Raw genomic sequence first — 22772 nt, 5'->3', positions numbered from 1 at the left:
CATCAGCCTTCACTGTGAATTTCTATGCCTAGCAGGAACGCAATCAGGCCTTACAGAGTTTTCACAAAATTAAAGATATTCTGGACTTTTGGCACTTTCTAGCCCAGCCCCCTGCTTCAAGCAGGACCACCAGCAGTACTGGATCAGGTCAGCCACGGCTTTGCCTAGCTGAGTCTAGCAAACCTGAAAGTGTGGAGATTCCACACCTGAGTGGCCCATTCCAGTGCAGCATTACTCACCTGGTGAAAAAACTTTTTCTAGCATCTGGCTGGAACCTCTGAAGTAGAGACATCTGCCAATGCCACTGGTTATCTGCCACTATGAAGAAGAATTTGGGTCTGTCTTCCTAATTGGCCTTCAAGTAGCTGTAGGCTTCTAGGAGACCTTCACTTGACTAAACAAGACTGGCTCCCTCAAGCTCTCCACGTAACGTCTGTGCTCTAGGGCCCATCTTGGCAGCTATTTACTGCATCCTCTCCAGTTTCTCAACATTTTCTTTGAACTGAGGGTCCTAAAGCCGACTACAGTATTTCAGATGCAGCCTCACCATTTCCGAGTCCTGAGGCATAACGACTTCTCTCACTTTGCTGACTGCATTTCTACCGTAGCCCCGTACGCAATTTTCCCCACTTGTGATGAGAGCACACTGTTGGCTTATGATCAGCTTAGCTTCCACCATAACCCCTGCATCCTTTTCAGCAGGGCTACTTGACAGCCAACTGATCCTTACTGCTGCTTTGCAGTTTACTGTTACCCCTATGCTTACCTACCCTCTAACCAGAAAACCAGCATTTTTCATCCTGTTTTAAGATCAACTTGACTTAAAAGGTTTAAAGGGATTTTGTATGTGTGCTGTAGGCTTGATCTACTGCAGAGATAAGCAGCAGCTACACAGTCTGCACACAGCCTTACACGCTTCCGTATCTGGGCTGTATCCAACAGGGTGTTTTTCACTGTTGTATAGCTTTCCCTTTTGGCATTCCTCGCTGTGGAAAAAACAGCTATCCACCCTCTTTTTCTGTAATTGCTTGCATTAATTACAGGCAGTTAACAAATCAGCCAGTGAAAACCCATTTGCAGCCACGAAAGAGTTACAGTTTGTATGTCCGACCAGGAAATTTTGGGTGTTTGCAGGCAGCCAATAAAAGGCAAGGCGAACAACGCAGCTGACTCACGGCAGGGAAGCTTGGGCTGGGTTTGAATGCAGTTCAACACTAACTCGCACTCGGTATCTGCAGCAGTTTCACTCCACTGCTCCTGTTTCGTAGTTTTTATGCCCATATTTCCAGAGGTAAGTTGATTTTTGTTTCCAACTTCTTTTACTGAGACATCTAAATATTAATAAAATGTAGAGTTTCTCTCATACGAAGGAAAACATCTTCGCTGTGAGTTATTTTTTAAAAATAACCTTTAAAATTAGAAACTTGAAATAAATAGCTTTCTATCAGTCTCCTTCCCGCCCCTGCCTGCCCAGCTAGGGGAAGATGACAAAGGTGTCTGAGACTTCTAGCTTCTTACTAAATATGAAGCTCTTCATTGCAAAGGTCACCTAAGAAATACCGGTTTTGTGGTTTGATAGTGAGTTTTTCAAAAGGGTCTAGAAGGAAAAGCACTCAGAAGAGCAGAATTATTGAAAATATGGCTTTGGTACCAAACTTACAATCTAGGGGGTAGAGAGAAACTTTGTGATCTGTAATTCCATGGCAGTGCCATATTCCATGATTAGTCCCTCCAACTGTTTTGGGAATCTGGGTAGCACCCTGGATAGATAAAAAATCTCTCATTTCAGGGTTAAACTCCTCTGGAGGTCATGAGCAAATCACTCTAAGTCTAGCTGTGGAAACAGATATACAAACTCAGACACAGGGACAACGGTGATTTGCATGTCATGGTTTGTAACAGAAAAGATTGAAGTGGTTTTCATTTTGATTTTAGAAAATCTCTAGTTAAATTAGGTTTTAAAAATCCAAAGTAGGAGCTGATGATTAGTCTTATTTTTATCTAAGTAGCCAGTTAGCAAGAGTTTTAAAATTCAGTCAAGTAAAGCTTAACAGTTTTTAAATAGAAACAAATACGTTCAGGAATGGTTTAGATCCTGTATTCATTGTTTGATCTTCCTTGTACTATGTTTGGAGTTGAGTAATTATTTTGGCAATTAAAATGACTATTTATTGTAGTATATAATAGAAATAAGATATAATTTTGCTCCTGTCAACCTTCTGATACCTCCTTTATATTTAGGATTTGTAGATCTGTGTGGTCTGTCTTTGCAACTTTAAAGGAGAAATGGCTTATTTGGAAATCTATCCTCATTCAGAGCAATCTCACCAAATTTAATCAAACTCTTCACCTGTCAGGCTCATACCATATTGGATTTATTCTTTAAGGAAACTCTAAGTGAGGCACTTAAGCCAGCTATTGCTTTCAAACTACAATAATCTAACAAAAGCAAAAAATTCAACTGTGCTTTCCTACCAAAATGAAATACTGTTGAAGCTGAACCGGTAAATCAGTTACTGAATTTTTATTTGCATTTTGATTGTGGCTAGATACAAAACTGAGCTTAGTGCCCCTCTGTGATTGTGAATGTGCTTGCATGGCACAGCTTAGATACTGAGACTAACCAAAACCAAGTTGGTCATGAAGTAGAAGCAGTTCAGCCATGAGCATAGGCTAAGTTATCTTTAGGTTTTTGCTTCTATTCTATTCATGGAGCATAAATGATCTGCTCAAAGTCAGAAGACTTTCAGGCCTTCTGCATCCCAGGAGCTTTTTTGTAGAGCCCATCTTCTAGCAGGACACAATTCACACTCAACAGTCCTTACTGCTTGCTTCAAATTTTTGGCCCTGTCATTTCAGTTCCCTCATGTGTTCTGTTTTCTAGCCCTGGTCTACTGGACCCTGAAGGAGGTATTCTAGTTTGAGCTCTTCTGACTCACTGACCACTGATCTCGCAGTAGTCCTTACCAATGGTTTTATCCCCTCTGTTTTCTTTGCTTGCTCATTTTCCTCTTTCACCACTGACTTAGTTATTCTCTAGTCTAATGCAGCTTCACAGATGTAATTAAAAATGTTACTCATGTAGTAACACAGTGATGCTTTGCAGAGGTTATCTCTACCCCATGTGCATTGCCTTGCAATGTGTCTGAAACATTCAGATGGCCCTAGAGAGTTACAGTATAGACAGAGTATTGGCCAAATTCGTGGCTGCTATAAAGACACAGCTCCATTTAGCAGAGTTCTGCCAGCTGACAGCAGCAAATTTGTTTTTTGCCTTGCTTTTGCATTGACATGTGATGTTGTATTAAAGAAGATACGCAAGAATGATGCAGAACAGACTTGCATTAGTTATTGAATTCACTTTTTTGAGAAGCAGGGAAACTGTGTTTCTGTCTAGCCTGTAACTGTAAGATGCTAGTTTGCTGTCTACGTAGTTCAGTACCACTTTAAAATCACATTTTGTATTATAAACTATGGCCCCACATTTCAAAGTCATCAGATGGAAATAATAATGAGCAATTAATTAGCACCTTGCAGCCTCAGACGGCAAGTTATGGTCCAGACACTCCTTTGCAATTAGTGTGTTTTTCCTGTCTTTATAAGGAAAGTCTGATACAGTGGTAAAAGGAAGCCTGTTGGATTAGGGTAATATTTATTTGGGAAGCAAGGGGTGGTGCAACTGGTAGTAGTGACAAAAAAGTAGTCCTTAAAACTTTTCTTCCTGCCATTTTTTACCCCAAGCCAGCCATCAAGAAATGGCCAAACCATTACCTGTCGTGGCCCAGGAAGATTTGGATAGCCTTATGCTGACCAGGACAGGCTCAGGCTTTGCACTCAAAGCCTTTCACCTTTCTTGGAACACTCACATCTCTGTGAAACCACTGACCAGCCGGAACACTACAGAGAGGTACGTGTCTTACTTGGCCAACTAACCTTGCAGTCGGGCAGCACGGACCTGTAGCGATGGCACCAAAATGAACTGTGGCAAGCCTATGATCACCTGATCCCTAAAAACATCTCCATACCTAGAAAGCCCACTAGCCAAGAGGCAACCTGGAGGCAGTTACACTGAAAAGCAAGCTATGCTTTTTACAAATTTTTATAAAAGTAGAGCTTAATCCTGAAGTCGTTAATTATATCTACTATGAGAATTGTCTACAAGCCCTGATCAGTAACACTCAGCATGCTATGGTATTACATCTTTCTGGAGGTCCCTGAAGAGATCTCGGTTGAATTTAATCCAAACCAGCACAGATAGGTGAGGGAGTAGAGAAATGGGAGGAGGGAGGGATAATGGTCAGAGTTACAGGGCAGTGAGGTGTGTACGTGACCTGATTATAAAAAGAAACGAGCAGTAACTGATGGGCGTCAGCCTAATGACCACAAAGTTCCGGTGTGCAACAAACACAGAAAGTTTCCAAGAATAACCACAAGCTACTTCTGATGAAGCAAGACCAAAGCATTTTAGAGAATGCACTGACGTAACTGTTTATCAAAAAAGGAATGTCTGATGTGTATCTATGGACTAGTTACTCTTGTTAACTGAGAGTGCTGCCATTCAGGTGGCTAATCAGAACCAGTGCTGTTTGTTTGGTACCTTGTTTAAAGAAAACAATGTTTCCTGTGTCCCCTGTCCACATTTTCTTTAAATCAAACAAACAAATGCCAACATGAAATAGGTAAAGGTACAGAAATCAGCATTTTACTTTGCTTTGACTTTAACATGCTATTCTGATTTGGCATCTCTTCACTTAAACTTGCCCCCTAAAACTAAAGCCGGTGTTCTGCTTTTTTCTTTCTACCATTCTAATCTCTTGTTTACACTACAACGTGTACAGGAAAGCTGGGAGAATAAACTGTGGTTTACTACAGCTGCAAAATGTTTAGCTGTTGATAAATATTTAGATTTGTAGAAAGAAGTGTTAAAACAGGTGGGGCTGTGCTTTACTGCTAGTGATTAGTCTACAGGTTTGTGAATCAGCACAGTAAATATGAGAAACTGAAACTGAAGTCTTCATGTAAAGGCTGGTTAGAATAACGAGAAGGAGCACCAGGTCTGTTGAAATCAACTGAATTTTGAACAAAGTTCAATGAATTTTCAGCTCACAAGTACCACAGAGTAGAGACAATCAGATCTTTCAAGTCCAACATATAATTAACAAAAATTGAACCTGTAGCAGAAGTTCAGTTATTTCCGTGAAAGTGCACGACTGAATTGACGGTTTGGTGTTTCCTGTGCATGAAGAAGTAACTGTCTGAAGTCCTTAGACAGCAAACCTTTGTTCTTCTGGTAATGATCAAAAAGCAAAGCTTTGTTATTCTCTGTAAATAAACTGTTTGAATTCAGGTCTACAATCCAAGCACAGCTGAGCTTGAATTCCTTTGGCACAGTCACTAGAGTGGTACTGCTCACATCATATCTGACTTTGGCTTCACTTTTATATCACGCTATGATATCGTGTACCATTTTGTAACATGGTCCTGTTAGATAAGCATGGAAGATCATCATTTGCTTGTAGATGTGGATCTCACTAATAGTACATGGATACGATACAAGTTCTTAGGGACAGTAAGGGGAAAAAAAACCTTGATTTCTCTTCATCTACCATTTCATATAATTCAGCTTTCTCCTACCTTTGCATGCCAATCCTGCTTTAAACTGTGCTCTTATATTCATATTAAAGCATCCAGAGGTCTTCCACATTATATTGGAAAAACACACTACACATGGGATTGCTTAATTTTCTTAGAATTGTTTCAAAGATGATATAATATTGGGTTTATTGGTAGAATTATATCAGCTTGTGTTCAACCATACGGTTATCTCTCATTTCCATGTCCTATACTATCTCATCTCTAGATGAAATTCCCTTCAGTCTAATCTGCCTCTAACCCTTGCTGGTTTTTTATAGGGAGTGGAAGTTGCTACTGCAGGATATAGCAAATGTCAGATGCTATAAATGTGAACGTCTCCTGCCTTCTCTTGGGATTTACTGGTACCACGGACTTGTGGGGATAGTGACTGAATGGATGAACAATGGATCCCTCCACTCACTCATCCATGAGGTACGTAAGAGAAGTCATCTTTTATCTGACAAAATTAATTACAAGGTCAGCTGAAAGAGAACAATCAGCATGTAAACTATGGACAGTAATTACAGTCAATCTGTTCTTTAGCTTCTGTATTGTACTTCTGTTTATTGTCAAATGAAAATGCGAATAGTCACAACTTCACACTACCAAAACCCGTACTTTGTGTTACTTAGCATCAACTGTACCCAGAACTTCCATTTCCCTTACTCATAAGGATCCTGTCGGATGTGGCTGAAGGGCTGCATCACCTCCACAGCCTCAAACCTGCTTTCTGCCACGGCAGCCTGAAACCTTCCAATGTGCTTTTGGATATGCAGTACAGAGCCAAGGTGGGAGCTTCTATTTTTAGCATATTGATGTAAAATCCAGCCACTGTCCTATAGTAAACAGTTAATACCAAGACTTAAGGTATTGTTGCTAAAATTTACTTTTTCTCCCACCTCTGTAGATATCAGATTATGGTCTAACCAACTGGAGGAAACAGCAGCTGAGGTCAGACCTGCAGAACTGCAATCGGAGAAACTGCCAGGATTTGGTGTACCTCCCTCCTGAAATACTTGAAGGAGGCCTTCCTTCCCAGGAAGGTGATATTTACAGGTGAATGGGATTTCTAAGGGCAGGTCATACCTAGTTCTTGTTACATTCTACAGCGTTGCCAAAATACTTATTTTCAAAGTCACTGCAGTAAAAATGCCAGATCTATATGGTGCAGTAAGATAGTATACGACACAAGGCCAACTACAGCAGTGAATTGAATTTGAAATTCCCCATATTTGGTGAACAATATACCAAGGTTAAGATCTGTTCTCGAAATTTGTCATATAAACATTTATGTAAATTACTTAAATGCTTAGGTGTAACACAGCTGCCAAAAGTTTTTCATATATATTTAGAAACCTAACAACTACAGTTCACATAGTTTCCAAGTGTGCACTGTTGTTGGCTTTAGTCTGAGGAAGAACTGTTGACGGCTAGATGAGGCCCAGGTAAAAATAAGACCTTTCCCTCAATAGTGTCCCATTAAGGTCCTATGGAATCTCTGTTGGAATAACTTACTGAGCCACTCAAGCATTCATACTTTTTAACTAAGGTGATTTATACAAAGGAGGAAGACTTCCTACTGCCACGTCCCTTCTGGATACGTTACGTGCTTTGTAGTTGCCTCAATAAATGAGACAACCTCAAACTGCAACTATTGTCTGTATGGACATTCATCTTTACAACCAGCATGCAGAGCCTGTGGACTAACATTATAAGTAACTTCTAAGCATGACCGCTTTTCTGCTCTCAGAGCTTTTATGGAGGCAGCAAATTTAAACTCCTGCTTTATTGTCACAAAATTAGGCTCCAAGATGAGTCAAATAATGCAGACCCTTGAGGAGACCTATAAAAGATGTGAGTAACCTGATTCCGTTCACAAACACAAGATTTTTACGCAGGAAGAGTGGCAGCTTACTTTCAGGTGGCATAATTAATCTTCCAAGCATGTCATTCTTCTATAATTTTAGATGCTCAGTTTTGACTTGGTGCATGTCTAGACAGAGAAAACTAAAGTATATGTCATATGAGATATTACTTAAGCACATGTAAGTTACATTTACATGTATATTACACTAATATTTTCCTAGAGGATATTTAAGTAAAAGTGCTTTCAGATATCATGTGGAAGTAAGGCAGAAGGTTCTTTTGTAATTTAGCACTACAGCAAGATATAGGAGTAAGCAGATATGTGTATCCTAGAACTGCTTCTTCCCCTTTTGATTGCTTTGCTTCCAAGTCACCTGTAGCCTGCGTTTTCTCTTCCAGCAGCCTCCTTGCTTGTGCTTCTGTTTTTGCAGAGTGTGATTTTTATCAAAACCCTGTATTCTGTATCATCTGAGTTCTGGGTTATACATGTAGATCTATGGTATCACTGCAATACTTCCTAGAATGTTAGAAAAGGAAAAAGGTCTTTGGAGCTTCATCAAAATTCGCTAAAGAAAACAGACATGCAGTGGGTCAGAATTCAGTTTTTCATAGGTTAACTGATGTGCTTGTCAGTACCTGCTGAAAGTCCAGCTCTTTAAGTTGCTATTTAAATTACTTGAAAACAAAACAAAAAATGATAGAGAAAGGGGAACAGAAGGTTCTGAAATTCACAAGAGCAAATGGAGATAAGGTGGTAACCTGAAATGTAATTCTAATTGATCCTATGTTTAAAAAAAATAATAATAATTCTAACTGATTTACTAGAGAACAGCTTTATAAGAACAGCTTAGTTGAAAATTGAAACTTAATAATGCAGGAAAAAGGATTTCATCAAATTAGGAAAAACTTGCATAGACTGTCTCGAAAAACTCCTTTCTCTTCAACCAATGAACTTGCTTTGGAAATGAGAACACAGCTACAGATCACAGACTAATGAATGGCCTTTTGCTGTTCTTTTTTCCAGTTTTGGAATACTGTGTTGGGAGAGCCTAAGCAGACGGAAACCTTTTGAAGGTACTTACCTCTGTTGTTCATGTCAGACTTTGAGTTGCCCTAATCTTTTTCAGAAATTCCCGTATTGTAGGGAAATTCTGATCTGAACAGCGCTGGCCTTTCAGATTGCCCTTTGCCTTGTATTACTGTAACAGCTCATAGCTCCACATTAGGGGATGTAAAGATTAGAATCCCTCAAAAAATCCTCAGTGCTTCCAAAGAAGCTGATTTTCCTGCAGGGGAAAGGTGTAGCTTCTTACCCTGCTTTTGTATCATCTCTGCTTGCTGAAGCACTCTGTCACTGAGTCAGATTTTCTGCTTACCTTCAGTGAGAAAGCATACCACCTTATATTTGACACTTGTAATTTCAAAATCAGGGACATTTTAGTGACAAGAGGCTAACTGCATGAGCAAAATGCCCTTTTATAAAGCTGCCGTGAGTTTCAAATCTTAACAAATGCCAGTTCATGCTGAATTCTCTAAAGAAAGCAGGGAATCTTACTTTCTTAGATGAAAATGCGAGCAGTTTTAAAGAACTTTGTTTGCAAAGCACTGTGCAACTGTCGCGGTCTAGGAACGATCCCTGCTTCACGGAGGTGGAGATCAATGGCAGGCTTCTCGTGCGAGGGAAGGACGCCTGCAGCTCCCAGGCTGAGACCCGCAGGGAGCGGTGTCCTGCAGCTCCCGCAGCTTCTGGCTGCCATCTCCTGGCTGCCCAGAGTGGAGGGGGTTTTGTGCAATGGAGTTCCAGTCTTGTCATGCAGGTGCAAGGCTTTCTACAAAACTGTGTGCTTGTGCTTGTGCTTGAAACATACCCAGTAAAAATTACACGTACATGTGAGGTATCTGTGCGTGTAGTTTACAATCCATGTACACACAGCCACTGGTGACTTACTATTTGGACAGAGTTCTTTATTCTGATACAGCCTGTTACAATAAGTAGCTATAATTATTGTTAAAGGTTAGCACATCTATTTATGAGACTTAACATATTTTTTATTTTTGCTTTTAAAAGCACTCTTTGTTGTAAAATACACAAAATAACTTACGCTAAATATAATTTAAAGAGAGTTCTGAGGTATTTAATGTTTTTTTGCAGTGACGTTTTCCTATAAATTGTAGGTCGGACAACCCTGCTGGAAGTTTTGACCGGCATCTGCTGCAGTTTGCGGCCTGGCATTTCAGAGAAGTTCATACCAAGCAGTTTCCCTGAAAGGAACAGACTGCTGCACCTTATCGCTCTGTGTTGGCATCAAGAACCAGCTTACAGGCCATGTACTGCAGGTAACGCTCAGGATTCACTTTCTTTGCAGGATCTGTGAAGGAGACGGTCTTGCTGGGAACATTGCTCTCGCACTCTAGATCAATGACAGAACAACTGCCGTGGAAGTAGTCTTTAGATCGCCAGAGTCCTGTAGGTGGTTTTTCTAACTGAAGCTTCTGACTAGAAATGGCCTACTTATCTCCAGAATTCTGTTTAGTATAAAACAAAAATGAGTACATATAAAGGAAGGGATATTATCAGCTAGATGTCCTGGTGTCACAAAGATCAGTGTGTCTTCAGCATTTCTGATTCCAATGCGTAACCAGTTCCCTTTGAAGTGTGCTGTCATTGTGTATTTTTGTGGAACTGTTTATCATCTGTTTCTAAGAAGATAGCCAAGAAATATTTAAATTGTGATATTTTAGGACTTTTGAGCAAACTTTCACAGCTGAAGTGCCGAGGAAGCAATTTGCATATAGCTTTATTGCGACAGATTTATAGTCATGTGTAAGCCTTTTGCAAGGTATGTATGAACATTTAAGAAAACGTGGTTTTAATGTGACTGTAACCATTCTTTAAAATCAGTTCAAAAAGGAAACCAAGAGGAAGTATGAGGCAGAAGTTGTATTCAATTAATTTAATCTAGTACATCCAGCTACTCAACATAATAGTAAAGTTAGTTGCAGTATGCTAATGCCTAAATATATACAGATTTTCAAACACTGTATGGTATTGAAAATGCTTTATTACTCCTGCAGAATGTGTAGACCTTCTAAGTGGAATTTTGACTACTATAAATAAGGCGGCAATTTCCACTGCAATCTGCAATCTCATGGATGCAAAGGTTAGTGCCAAATTAAGTTTTGCTCTCCTGCAAGGACATTACTTGATCCTTTCAACTGCAATCTTTGTGGTCCAAAACCAGGCAAGGCTTTGTCTTCATTGTTTTATTGGACATGCCAGAGCGCTGGAGAGTACCCTTTGGCACTGCAGGTTCATTCAGGAATTTTAGAAAATAGATATTCTGAGGTTCTCCAGAAGCCACGTCATTTGCGACCTGTGATATGACAGCTTCATTCCAGTCACCAGCTGCAGTCTGACTGGTAAGCCCACAGGAGTAAGAACAAGTATCAGCCTCAAGTAGATCAGATTAGGGCTAGAACAAATGACAATTTTTGTTGTATGTATGGGCTAGAAGACACTTAGTCCAAAACCTGGACAGCGTTTGTACTGGTGGTAGCAATACTAGTATCAGCACTTCTCTGTGTGCTTCACTGCTAAACTGACATGCTTCAGGCACAAGACACTGCTTGTGCTAGGGTCTAAGAGGGTTCTCTGATACCACAGGAATGGATGGGGAATGGCCAACAGCTGAGGGATATGGCTATATGATATATGTCTACACTGCCATGGGAAATCTGGCACAAATCTGACTGCCACAACTATAGCTATATCCCATCTCGTTAACTTAGTCATAGTGGGGAAACTAGTGACACACGCTTCAGCCCTGGAACAAGTATTCAGGCTCCATCTGGATTTACACAGCCTGTGTTGTTAGTTTCACTGCTGTGCTTACGTGAGATGTTTGTGTTCATGCATGCTGGATTATTTCTACATGTTGCAATCGCATTCTGGGATTATAGAACAGCCTTGATCAATGTTTTAATAGGTGGCATAGTTATAGTCCAAGTCATTTTTACTACTGTTGAAGTTTATTTAAGATTATACTGCCAAATATTCCATAATCTAATGCTTCAGTCTCCTTCGAGCAAGGTTTTATTTTTCTAACTGCTAAATTAGCAAAGAGCACTATTTATTGTTCAAACAACTGAACCGCTATGTCCAAAATGACTGTGAAAATGCTACTAGAGGTTCTTGAAAATGGATTGATTCGTAAGTGTTGAGGTATATACACTAAAAAATAGTTCAACAAATCTGCTGCAGATGTACAAAATGGAAAACAACGACAAGTACTGACACATCCTTATTCCAGACAGTTTGGCATACCAACCACAGGACAGCCCTGCTGTTTGGATGCTTAAAGAAAACATGTTATAGCTAGCCCAGTCTCTTTCTCTCCATCAATACAGGGCTATTTTCACCTTCCCCTGCATGATTCAAAACTGGGTTTTAACATAAAATTAAAACAGCAGAAGGAGTAACAGGACAGAGTTGTGTCAGATTCTGTGCCCGCTTACATGCATTAAAACGCAAAATTGCTCTGTGCATTCACTGTTATTACGTAACGGTGTACGTCAGAGTATAACATATCTTGTCAGTACCAGTAAACTCTTGCTCCTGACAGCTGTGAATTGAACAAACCCCACGTATACTTACTAGAGTTACTGTGCTGTTTTTTTCCAGGAGACAGCACTTAATGCATGCAAAGGTTCAGAAATATACACACTGCAGACGGGCATATGCAATTCAGAGGTGAGTACATGGCGTAAGAGTGCTTCATCAGCTGCTTGTTTCTCCTGCCAGCCCTGACAATGTGTAATACAAACATTGTGGGGCAAAATGTCCCTGATCAGAACACCGTTCAATTAACCAACAAACCCCACTGCCGTACTTTCTTCCAAGCAGCTGACTCTGATGTTGCTCTTGCAAATACAATCTCTCCCACTTAAGAGTTGCTTTGAACCTCTCCTTCTTGAAGAGGTCCTAATGAAATGGCAAGAATCTAACCTTTCTTGTAGTATTTTCAGAATGATGGCTGGAAAAAGTCCTAGGCTGAATTCTAGAATTTTGAACTGGTCTTCTTAGAGCAAGGCCATCTGCTTTGTGATCCCTTGAAAATACAGCTAAATGCCATTTTCAAAGTGATTTTGGCACTTGTGGCAGGCCTGCCAATACTGAAAGATACAGAGGTAGAACTGAAGCTCGCATGTCTGGATCAGAGCTAGCTTCAAACTAAACAGCATGACCGCTGGCAGCACAGGCTGCAGCAGCGATCTCAGACTGCAGTAAGCCCTAGGACAGTTAGCCTGTGGACCTGTGCTGTCACAGTGAGTGTGACTGGAGGCTCAACAGCTGCATACCCACCCTGCCCTGCACTGTGATACTACTGCCTTCTGTTCCAAGAGAAAACTGCTTAGAAAAGGTTTCAGAACAAAAGTTTCCAACAAGATAATTCTTCTCTATTTTTATCTTTTTCAGATCATCTGTCCAAAAAAACCCAACCTCTTAATCAGTAAGAAAATTCCTTTTGTAGTGCCAAGCTTGTCAACTATTCTACTTGATAGCAGTGCAAATCATGCAGGAAGAGAAACTATTCCTGAGACAGGTCTGTCAAACACTATCCCACAGAACACAACAACAAAGAAAGGTCTCGACCCTGAACCATCTTCAGCTCCAGTTATTTTAAGAAAAGGATAAATATTACCAGTTGTTCCATACACACATGTTGTTTTCCATGTAAGGTGGTCCCTTCTCGGAGTACAGCTGTGCCCTCTACTGGTATCATCCAAGCATAAATTCACTGCAGAAAGCCAGAGATGCCACAATACCTTTAGATTAAGTGTATAGATCAAAAAGCCTCTTTTGCTAAATTTTTTTCAGAACCCTGACCTGTAATGTACAGCTGCCTTTCCCTTGCATGTCTAGTATTGCCTGTTGCTTTTGACAGAGCAAGCCCATCCTTGGAACGACACTGCCTTTTGCCACCAGGAATAACTGCTTTTTTGTAATTTGCTAATAAGAAAAGGAGATATGTTTTAAGAAGACTGTGAACAAGTGAATGATTCCTAGTAGTCACCATTCCTATATAAATAACTTCCTTTGCCTTTCCAATGTGGAGTTGTCCTATCAAAGTGTTTAAATTTGTGTCAAGAGGAGATACATTTCCTCAGAGGATTTTTCTGTACTCCTCATGCCTTTGGATATGAAAGTTGACCCACAGAAAATCAATTCACTTATAGCAACATCTGCATTTCCAAGCATTTTAGTGTTGATCAATAGCTGTCAGACTCATGGACAGAACAGAATGATCCATAACTTCAGAAACAAATTCCTACAGGCAGTTTGAAAAAGTCAGATGTCCATATGCCAAAATCTTCCTAGGAATCACGACGTATTAACCAGGGCCTGAAGAACAGCTAGTAATAAGTAAGCACTCTCCAGTTAGTCTTCACGTCAGTTCCAGTCTTCTGCAGTGGCTAACATACGCATAATGTTCTGTTGTTCAATTCAAGGGTCTCATCTTACTCATCTTAAACTTTTTCTAGATCACTCAGGCTCTGACAGTAGAAAATCAAATTCCTGCTACACAGTTCCTTTACCTGGTTCAACTGCAGGCAAAGAAAGCGGTCAGCATAAGGACCCACCCCTGGCTCTTAAGGACAGACCACAAACTATGCATCTTGAACAAGCAGTGACAGGTAAGACACCATTTCCAATCTGAAGTGGCAATATTCTCCTTGGCCAGATCTTAGTGATTAAATTGTTTAAAGTTTTGAGGACACAGTTCTCTCTAAATTTTATGCACATTTTCACATTTCCAAACTTGATACAAATGTCTCATGAGTCTATTTGTGTGCAGCTAATCAGGTTCTCAGAAGTTCAGGCGCTGGCCACTGAGAACATTGGCTTCTTCTTTTCCAAGGTCATATTCAGGCTGAGAACAGTTCTGAAGAGACCATAATAAAAATAAAGAAAATACAGCACACATTGAATGTGGAAGAGATTTAGTTGTTTAAGCCTGGATTTTCTTTTTATTTTAAGTGGTGTATTTTATACCTCTACAAAAGTACGTACTTACTACGGAAACAGGTGACTAGGAGGAGTCGGGACCATTCCTTTCCTTACTTACATGGTCTCGGTTCTTCCTACTGCAGAGAGGCAGAAAAGGCCAGCTTCTGATTTGTGAAGCCTGCCTCTGCCTGTAGGTGAAGCTTGTGAGCTTTTTTTTTGCTAGCTTTTTGCAAGCTGGCCTATGAAAGTTCTCACAACTAGCTGGCCATCCTTCTCCAATTTACTTCTGAGTGGTGACATAATTTCTGGATAAATCAACAGACTAGTTCAGGCAGGAAAAGTTCATCACAGAACCCCACTGGCAACAATCAGAAATCAGAATGACAGAGGCATGTTCTCCAAAGCAACAATGGCTTTTGGTTATTAATTTTCTCTTGGTGTATGGTATTTACTGTACACTAAAAACCCTAATGTCTGTACTAAGTTTTCTGATCAGTTTGTGAAACAGAACTCAAAGTTCTTGATCGTTTTTCCAGGAGTATTACTATTGTTACTAGTTTGGCTTTGACATATATCCAAGCTCCCAGTTTCACAACGCATGTTTCAAACAGTCCTCCTACCCTGAACTACCTATTCTCTGTTCTTCTACTTTGTACAGAACACGGTTTTCTCCTCTATTGTCGAGTCCAGCTGCTTTCCGTAAAGTTTGATACGGATGCCATGTGAATAGTGTGAGACCTGAAAATCTGCTCCCCTCACACAACCCAAGCACTTCATAATGTCTAGAAACACCTATTTTCTGTAATCTGATCTTCATGTGTTTTGAACAAAAGACAAAAATACACTGGACTAGTTTTCACCAAATAACGCAAATAAACTAACTCTTCCTACCCCTTTCCTCTACTGAGTTTGTATTTCTGGTGTTCATGCTATCACTTGCTAACAACTTCTGGAAGAAAAGAGCACTTAGTTTATCTCGTTTTGTTTCCTTTTCACTCAAGATCCTTGCTGCAAAGGAAACTGCTGTCGAATACTAGCCTGTCAGAGACAGACCATACTGAGCTGCATGACAGAAGGGCGCCTCAACCACATCCTCGATGTCCTTCGCTCACAGCAAACGTTGTCCCGAATGGATTACGAAACAATCATCTCTTACCCCACAGTGACTGGACGTGCTCGGGCATTGCTGGACACTTGCCTTTGCCTCGGAGAGAGGGCAGCACGCGTTGTAGTGACTGTACTTTCAGTGACCAAACGTAGTCCTCTGGGACAAGGCAGCCATTGCCCAGACTGTCCTTCTCAGGTGAACAGGCTGTTGTTGTGACTGACTTTTTTGCAGTTTGTTACGTGGATCAGAGCACTGGTAATTTGGAATGGCAATGATTCACGTTAATTGCTCATAACCCACTGACTGAAGTCAATCCTTCCTACAGTCCATGACTTCAGTCCTCCAGTGGAAAAATCTAGCTGGATTAAAAGGTCAGGACAACCACCGCCTGCAGAAATTACCAAGACTGCTACAACAAATTCTAATTTGGACCTCGGAGATGGGAGTGTAACATGTGCCAGAGCAAATGTAGTTCAAGTCACATGACACCTTATTTCCTTGATTTTGTTTTTTCTGGAAGCGAGGAAAATGGATCATGACTTACTGGAGGTCACACTGTGGAAGAACGGCTGTTACTCAATCCTTCCAAATAAGAACAGTAAACAGGGTACTGGATGACAAGAAAAAAAATACTGCTTTTCACTGAGCTCATATCTCAGCCAGCTGTTCGAGTGAAAGGCTTGAGAGAATGAAGAAATATTTCTTCAACGGCGCCTTAAGTAGAACCTGGAAATTTATATTGCGCATATAAATTATTTTATTTTCCCTCACAAATGGTCATATGCTCTCAGAATGGGGCACTGATAGCAGCACTTTGGAGAGGCGGGGCTTAAAGTAAATGGAAAAACGTTAACACCTTACATCCATGTAGTTCTCTAAGCATGTCTACAGTTCAAATGTAAAATTAAAGCAGGAAGAAGAGGTGCCAAGCTGATCATTTTGAAACACTGGTTCTGCTGAACTGTAAAGGAAAGTAGTAAGATTATTTTAATTATAATGAAAATGAGATTATACAAGATGCTGGTCTTTTGAAGGCACAGTGGGATTCCTTCAAGCTTCATGGCACTGGATTAATATGACTTGTTATACAATCTACAACTATTTCAAATGCAAGACCTCATTACTGTGTTTCCCTATTTTGCATTTGTTTTCTCTGCAGTTTCAAACTGCTTATTGAATTCAGTAGTTTGCCAGGTTGCAATTTTAAATACAGTGATGATATGTTTTCTAGGGACATCTAAGATATAAGAAATGTGTTAAATCACATACTGCAATGCTGCTGGAGCCATAAATTTTTTTAATGTAAATTCATTAAGTTGAAAGACTGCCTTGAGATAATACATTGTTATAATTAAAAGCAATGTCTATCAGAATGTATTAAAAATAGTTTTGCCCATTAAAGGAGCTAAACATCTGCTTCACTTGATTGTTTTTTTCAATCTACACTTTAAATAGGAAGTTGCAACAGACTAAATCAGTTCCTGCCAAAAAAGGATGTTTTGCCTGTGAGGAAAAGCACGGCTATCATGAGTTTTTTCCTGTTTAGAAGGCATAAAATAATCAGAGTAAAACAGATAATCATTCACCTGTGGGAAATATTTACAGACTTTTAAGACGGAAAATGGCAATATTGTTGAAAGTTAATTATCAGCTTTCAAATATTGTTTCATTCAGTTGTGCTGCTGGACACTTTACTTCTGTGAAAGATGTGCCAGCTGGCAGGCTATGCCTATTTTTATCATTATGTTTTTGACATAGAAACATTTTTGACTCTTTTCTTGAAACAGCTGCCTACTTGAGAATATCATTTGATGCCAGACCTAAGCCCAGTCTTAACTCTTAATTGCAGAACTGGCATCAAACCAGTGGGAGCACAAGTTATGTTTTTCCAGACAGATTTTTCTTCTCCTTGTATTTAGCCTTCCAACTGAAGTATTTGTAATAGGATGTGACCTTAGAGTTAGGTCTATCATGCTTACCCAGATTTTTAAAGATAACCCAGGATGACAGTTTGTAACCAGTTACAAAACAAAGGAAAATTGGCTACTTCATGTTCAAAAGAGCATGAACAGAATTCTTTAAATATGTTATTTAGTAATCAACTCTATCCACAAGCAGATTTGGGCCACCTTACTCAACTGAAATCAATGCATGAGTTTGAGATCTTTTTGTATTGATACTTTTCCTAAAAGCATTGTCATAAGTAGCTGTGCTACTGCTAAAACCTTGCTATAAACATACTTAGGTTGATGTAGCCACACACAGAGAGTTCCTCATAACTCCCCTTTGTGTAACATAAATATTTAAATTTGGGAGTTTGCTGACAGTTAAGCTGTTGGGAATCTTTAGGTGCGGTATTTTGAAGGGATGCTACTAGTGTATTGAATTTGCTGTTGATATAAAAAGTTTTGATAAAGAGCTAGAATACAGTAACCTGAAACTAGTATAATTTCATTTTGTGTCACAAAAAATACATACTCTTGTAAGGCCTATCACGTGTTGGCTGTGTAACAAAGACATTAATGTAATGTGTGGATCACTGATGTGAAACGTCAAACTGCTTAAAGCTTAGGTATTCTGCTTGTATCCAAGCTAGTTCATTAGCTAAGATGTCTATTGTCCTTGCCTCCATGTTCTACAGTTCTCTTCATAGCACAAAACAATACCGAACAAATGACATCGAGCAAGAGTAAAGATGGAAGAATCAAACTGTTCTTTAATATACAAGAAGAACGTCTAGAGTCCCAGGAAGGAAATATAAAACATGGATAACTCTACAAAACAATGGGAATAATAAAAAGAAGTCACTTCAGGACTGACCATGTAATGCAATTAGTAAAACTCTCTCTTCCCATTACACAGAAAAGACAAAACTAGAATTAATAGATGTTAAAATGACAAGTCATATCCAAATTCTATGAAGCCACTTAGCTTTATTAAAGGAACAGTAAGTGGAGTAGGCAGATAGTTATTTTTGTGCCTTGACTGTAATATATTTTTCTTCTTGATGCTGGTTGCGGCTATCTTTTGCTGACATGTAAAAAGATGACAGTCGCTTGCCCTTTTTTTCTATCTATACAACCCCTTTATCGTAGCTGGGCTACTTCCTGCAATGTAAGAGCAATTTGTGGAAAATTCATCTGAGGTACTGGAATAAAATGTCTTAAGATTTGTCCTTCCAGTAGAGTGCAAAACAAGGCTATAAATACCACTCAATAGTTGTCACCAATGCCTGTTAAAAACAGAGTTCCAGACAACAACAGAGGAAGACGAGAAGTGCATATTCATAAAATTATAATCTACAAAAATTTTAAAAATGTGTTAATGGACTGCTAATGCACACAGAAAAATTCTACACCAGGGTAGGTAGTCTGAAATGTACAAAAACTAAAGCAATAATCAAAACACACTAATCCTCAAGGGGTTTTATTTTATTGTTTAAAGCCTGAATTCTGTATAACCTTGTAAATGCTTTCAGCCGCTCACACAGCTGTACTCACTTGAGCTATACCTGGGAAGGTCTGTAAGGAAGGTTAAGTGCATATGCAAATACTTGTGGGACTGGTATGTTAGGGAAGGACCCAACCATCATCAAGGTGGGCACAGCAGATTTAGGTTTCTTTACTGCTATTTACTGATTACAGTGCTATACAGCTATTAACTATGCTCTCCTCCTGTAATATATGTTGGCTCTAAGACTGGGGGGGGGGTTTATGCATGAAGAAATCTTGTCTGGAAATATTCTCATTCCTTCTTTTCCTGTTGCCTTTGCAAAATATTATACTGGAGCTAAAAAAGGCCTTAGCACAGTTTTGATTTTGTTCTTTGTCAAAGGAAGTAACCCCTTGCTCGCCTTGCCTGGTACTATATTCCCTTTACTGAGCACACAGTTGACTTGACAGCTGGTATGTCAGCAGAGTTAAACAAAACTCCTGCATTTTGAAGGTAAATCCACCATAAATTAAACTACCTGATATGGTCAGTGAATAATGTATTTAATGAGTTATTTATGTTACATTAAAGTTAGCATTGCAGCAAGAATACATTAATTGTACAGTTAAATTCACTATGTGGTAAAGAAAGGCTGCTGGTAGTTGCAGCATTGCATTATGCGTAATCCCAACATGGCAAAAATGGTAGACAAAAAGCTCAGATGTACTATTTCCAGCTCTTAGGCTGATATGACAGAAATTTGTGATCAGTATTTTGTTATTTCCTGCCTTTATTTCTCTTTGCCAAGAATACATCCCAAGTAAGAGTTAGAGAGATCTATAGGCTCAAACCGCTATCTTTGCTGGGCTTCGAGGTTAACCCTTCCTCTTCCACGGAAGTAAGAGATGCGTTAATTAACGAAACTGTGGATTCCTTCAACCAGGCTGAATTAAATGGCAGTCAGTGATTTAGAGTAAAAACTTACTCATCCCTTGCAATGTGGTAACATTCCGAAGTATTTCAACACCTATTTCCAACTGTTGGTCTCGAACGTTCCACATAGCAACAGCAATATCCATACAGGCAGAGAGCGCAGCGGAATTTCACCCTTTCAGAAGTAACCTGGCTGTACTCCAGAAAGTTCTGTACAGTTAGTCTTTTCTTCACATTTCAAGGAAAAGCATTCATATTAGCTAACAAAATAACTACCAACATGATATTTGTTCTCCTTTGTTGACCAAAAATGGCTCAAAGATTTTTTTCCAGCTCATTAAAATGTTGCCTGGGGAAAAAAAACCTGAGATAACTGACTAAGGAATACATCTGGAAAATAATAAAAAAACCCAAATGTATGAGACTCTTGATCTTGGAAGACCTGCAAAATTCGTTCCCACCAGAATTGTCTTCACGCCACTTACGTGTGCTGTGATAGCGTCCTGCCACAAAAGAACAGGAAACTAGAAGGAAAATACTGGAGGTGAGCGCCTGCCATGTTCAACCATCTGTGTGCGTGTGTGCAAGGTGCCAAAGTAAACCACTGTTTTCCATTCCATGCTGGCAATGTTTTAGCTGGAAAACAGGATTCAGCTCTAAGCACAGACTGAGGAGAGCCCAGGAGAGAGAGGAAGGCTGATAAGCAGTGAGGCAACCTGGCGTGTAAGGACAAGTTGATAAAATTGTGTTTGTTTGGTCTAGCAAACAGGAGGCAAAGGGAATATTTAAGAGTCTGGAGCAGAGGCAGTGAACATCCAGTGATGAAACAGAGGACCTGATACCAATCAGTTGTCTGTTCTTACGGTTTTGTGATTCAGGAATGGCTTTCAAGCAGGCGCTCAAAAAGATTTAAAGGTCATTATAACGACAGTCTCCTTTCCCACACCTAGAGCAATTAGAAATATTCATGGAATTTTTTTTAACCTCAACAAGAGCTCTTTAGTTGGCAAATTTAATACAAACAACAGTGATTTGCTAAGCCTTTTCAGTTTATTTGTGCAAAACACAAATGTTTAAAGTGATTTAAGGGAGAAATTAATGTCTATTGCTGGGAGTTACATAACACGAATATTTGTAACTGCCCTGTAACTCAATCAAAACTATTTATTTCACTAAAATCTACCTGTGAAGTCACGCTTCTGTTGGCAAGTCAGCTATTAGGAAGATGGAATATAGAAAACCTGAATTAGAGAGCCCTGGAGATTATTTCCACTCTCTACAGTGTTTCTGTGAATTCTAAAAAGAAAAGGTGCTCCTACATTTTTGCTTCTCTGTAGATCATGGTTGGTCATCTTTTCTCAAATACAATGAAAATCTTCCATCTTTATTAAAAGGCAATCTTTATCAGACAAGATTTCCATCAATCCCTTAAATGTTTGCTGAGAGCCGCTTAAACATGTAATCTTTTTTCATTTAGAAAAATTAATTAAAACTATTCAAGATTATTATCCTAAACATTCCCTTCTTCCCTTTGTCTATTTTTACAATAGGATTTTCTTTGCATTAATATATTTTCCTCCCCCTTTTTGCATGAAACCACAGGAACATAAAGAAAAACTTCTGACACACAATGTTAAAATGCAAACAAAATCATAGAAAAAATAATTAGAAGGTTATTTGTGCTGAACTGGTATGATCTCATACAGAAACTTCATTTTTTTCTGATAGACTGCATGTCAGACAAGTTTCACTAAACCCTGTATAAGACAAAAAGATTTACAGCCAAAGAAATATTTCAACTCGGGGAAGCTTTCTGCAAAACAAGCCAGTACTCCTGTCTCCTCCCCCCCTGCTCTGATTCCTGCAAAGCTGATTCAGATGCAGTCTGGCATCACCGGGTGAAACCTGTTCTCTCTGCTAAAATCAACTGCATGCTGGTCTTCAAGCTGCAGATGTATTTGTTTTACAGAAATCTCTCGCTTAGGTATAGCACTAATGAAATACTCAGGAGATGAGAGATTTGGACGCTGTTTTATATTAGCATGTCTTTCAAAACCAAAATTGGATAGTCTTTGCTTTCATTTTCTACATGTGATAAATAATACGACTTGAACTCCTCAGCTGTTGCATTTCATTTTATTTTAATCTGTTCAGCAGGAATGTTTTCTGCTATTCCATTACTAGTATATCAACATAGCAATTTAATTTGTTCTTAGCTGGTCTGAGACAATTTTTTTTTTTAAATCCACAAGCAACTCTCAGCTTCTTCGCCCAAACTAGCCCCCAGCAGTGAAAGCTGTCATTTCTTGTTCAGTGTTCCTTATGTCCATCTTTGGTAGCAAGAGAAGGGGCACACACTGTGCCCAGGCCTCTCCTGCTCCAATTACAGTGCACAGTGACAACTGCCAAGGTAAAGGTTCACTAAGGATTTGTTACTTTCAGGTATGCTTGGGCATGTAGAAAGGATGTTTCTCATCTGTTTTTAAAGCTGACTACTCACAGGTATTTTTTCTTGGGCAAAGGAAACCTTTTTAAAGAACAAAATAAAATATAATTATCGGGATTTCACAGCTGTAATTTTACTGCGCAGCAGTATGTACTGATTTAACTCCAAAAGCATGCAGCGCAGCTGTCTTCTGATTGTTTCAGTACAACCACCTAATGTAAATCTGGGTTTTGTTTTAATGACAAAATATTATGGACACCTACAACGTATGTTATTCCAGCACAGAATAATCCAAAAGAACAACTTCTCCAATGACACAACAGTAATAAAATTTCTCCTCTGCA

At 39.4% G+C, this 22772-nt stretch overlaps 1 protein-coding gene across 1 annotated transcript; it reads left to right on the top strand.

The window, feature by feature from the left end:
- Positions 1-1218: 1218 nt before the first annotated feature.
- On the top strand, positions 1219-16946 carry LOC104335244 (receptor-interacting serine/threonine-protein kinase 2). Its single transcript, XM_009940964.2, has 12 exons — positions 1219-1291; positions 3742-3907; positions 5913-6066; positions 6267-6422; positions 6542-6690; positions 8525-8574; positions 9676-9837; positions 10576-10661; positions 12182-12250; positions 12977-13145; positions 14044-14196; positions 15511-16946. The coding sequence occupies exons 2-12, from the start codon at positions 3756-3758 to the stop codon at positions 15831-15833; spliced, it is 1623 nt and encodes a 540-aa protein (XP_009939266.2). The 5' UTR covers positions 1219-1291; positions 3742-3755; the 3' UTR covers positions 15834-16946.
- Positions 16947-22772: the final 5826 nt, after the last annotated feature.

The sequence above is a fragment of the Opisthocomus hoazin genome, chromosome 12 (assembly GCF_030867145.1).
Source record: "Opisthocomus hoazin isolate bOpiHoa1 chromosome 12, bOpiHoa1.hap1, whole genome shotgun sequence".
In the NCBI taxonomy this organism is placed as follows: Eukaryota; Metazoa; Chordata; class Aves; order Opisthocomiformes; family Opisthocomidae; genus Opisthocomus; species Opisthocomus hoazin.
The sequence above is the reverse complement of the archived record's forward strand: the minus strand, read 5'-3'. Positions and strand labels throughout refer to the sequence as shown.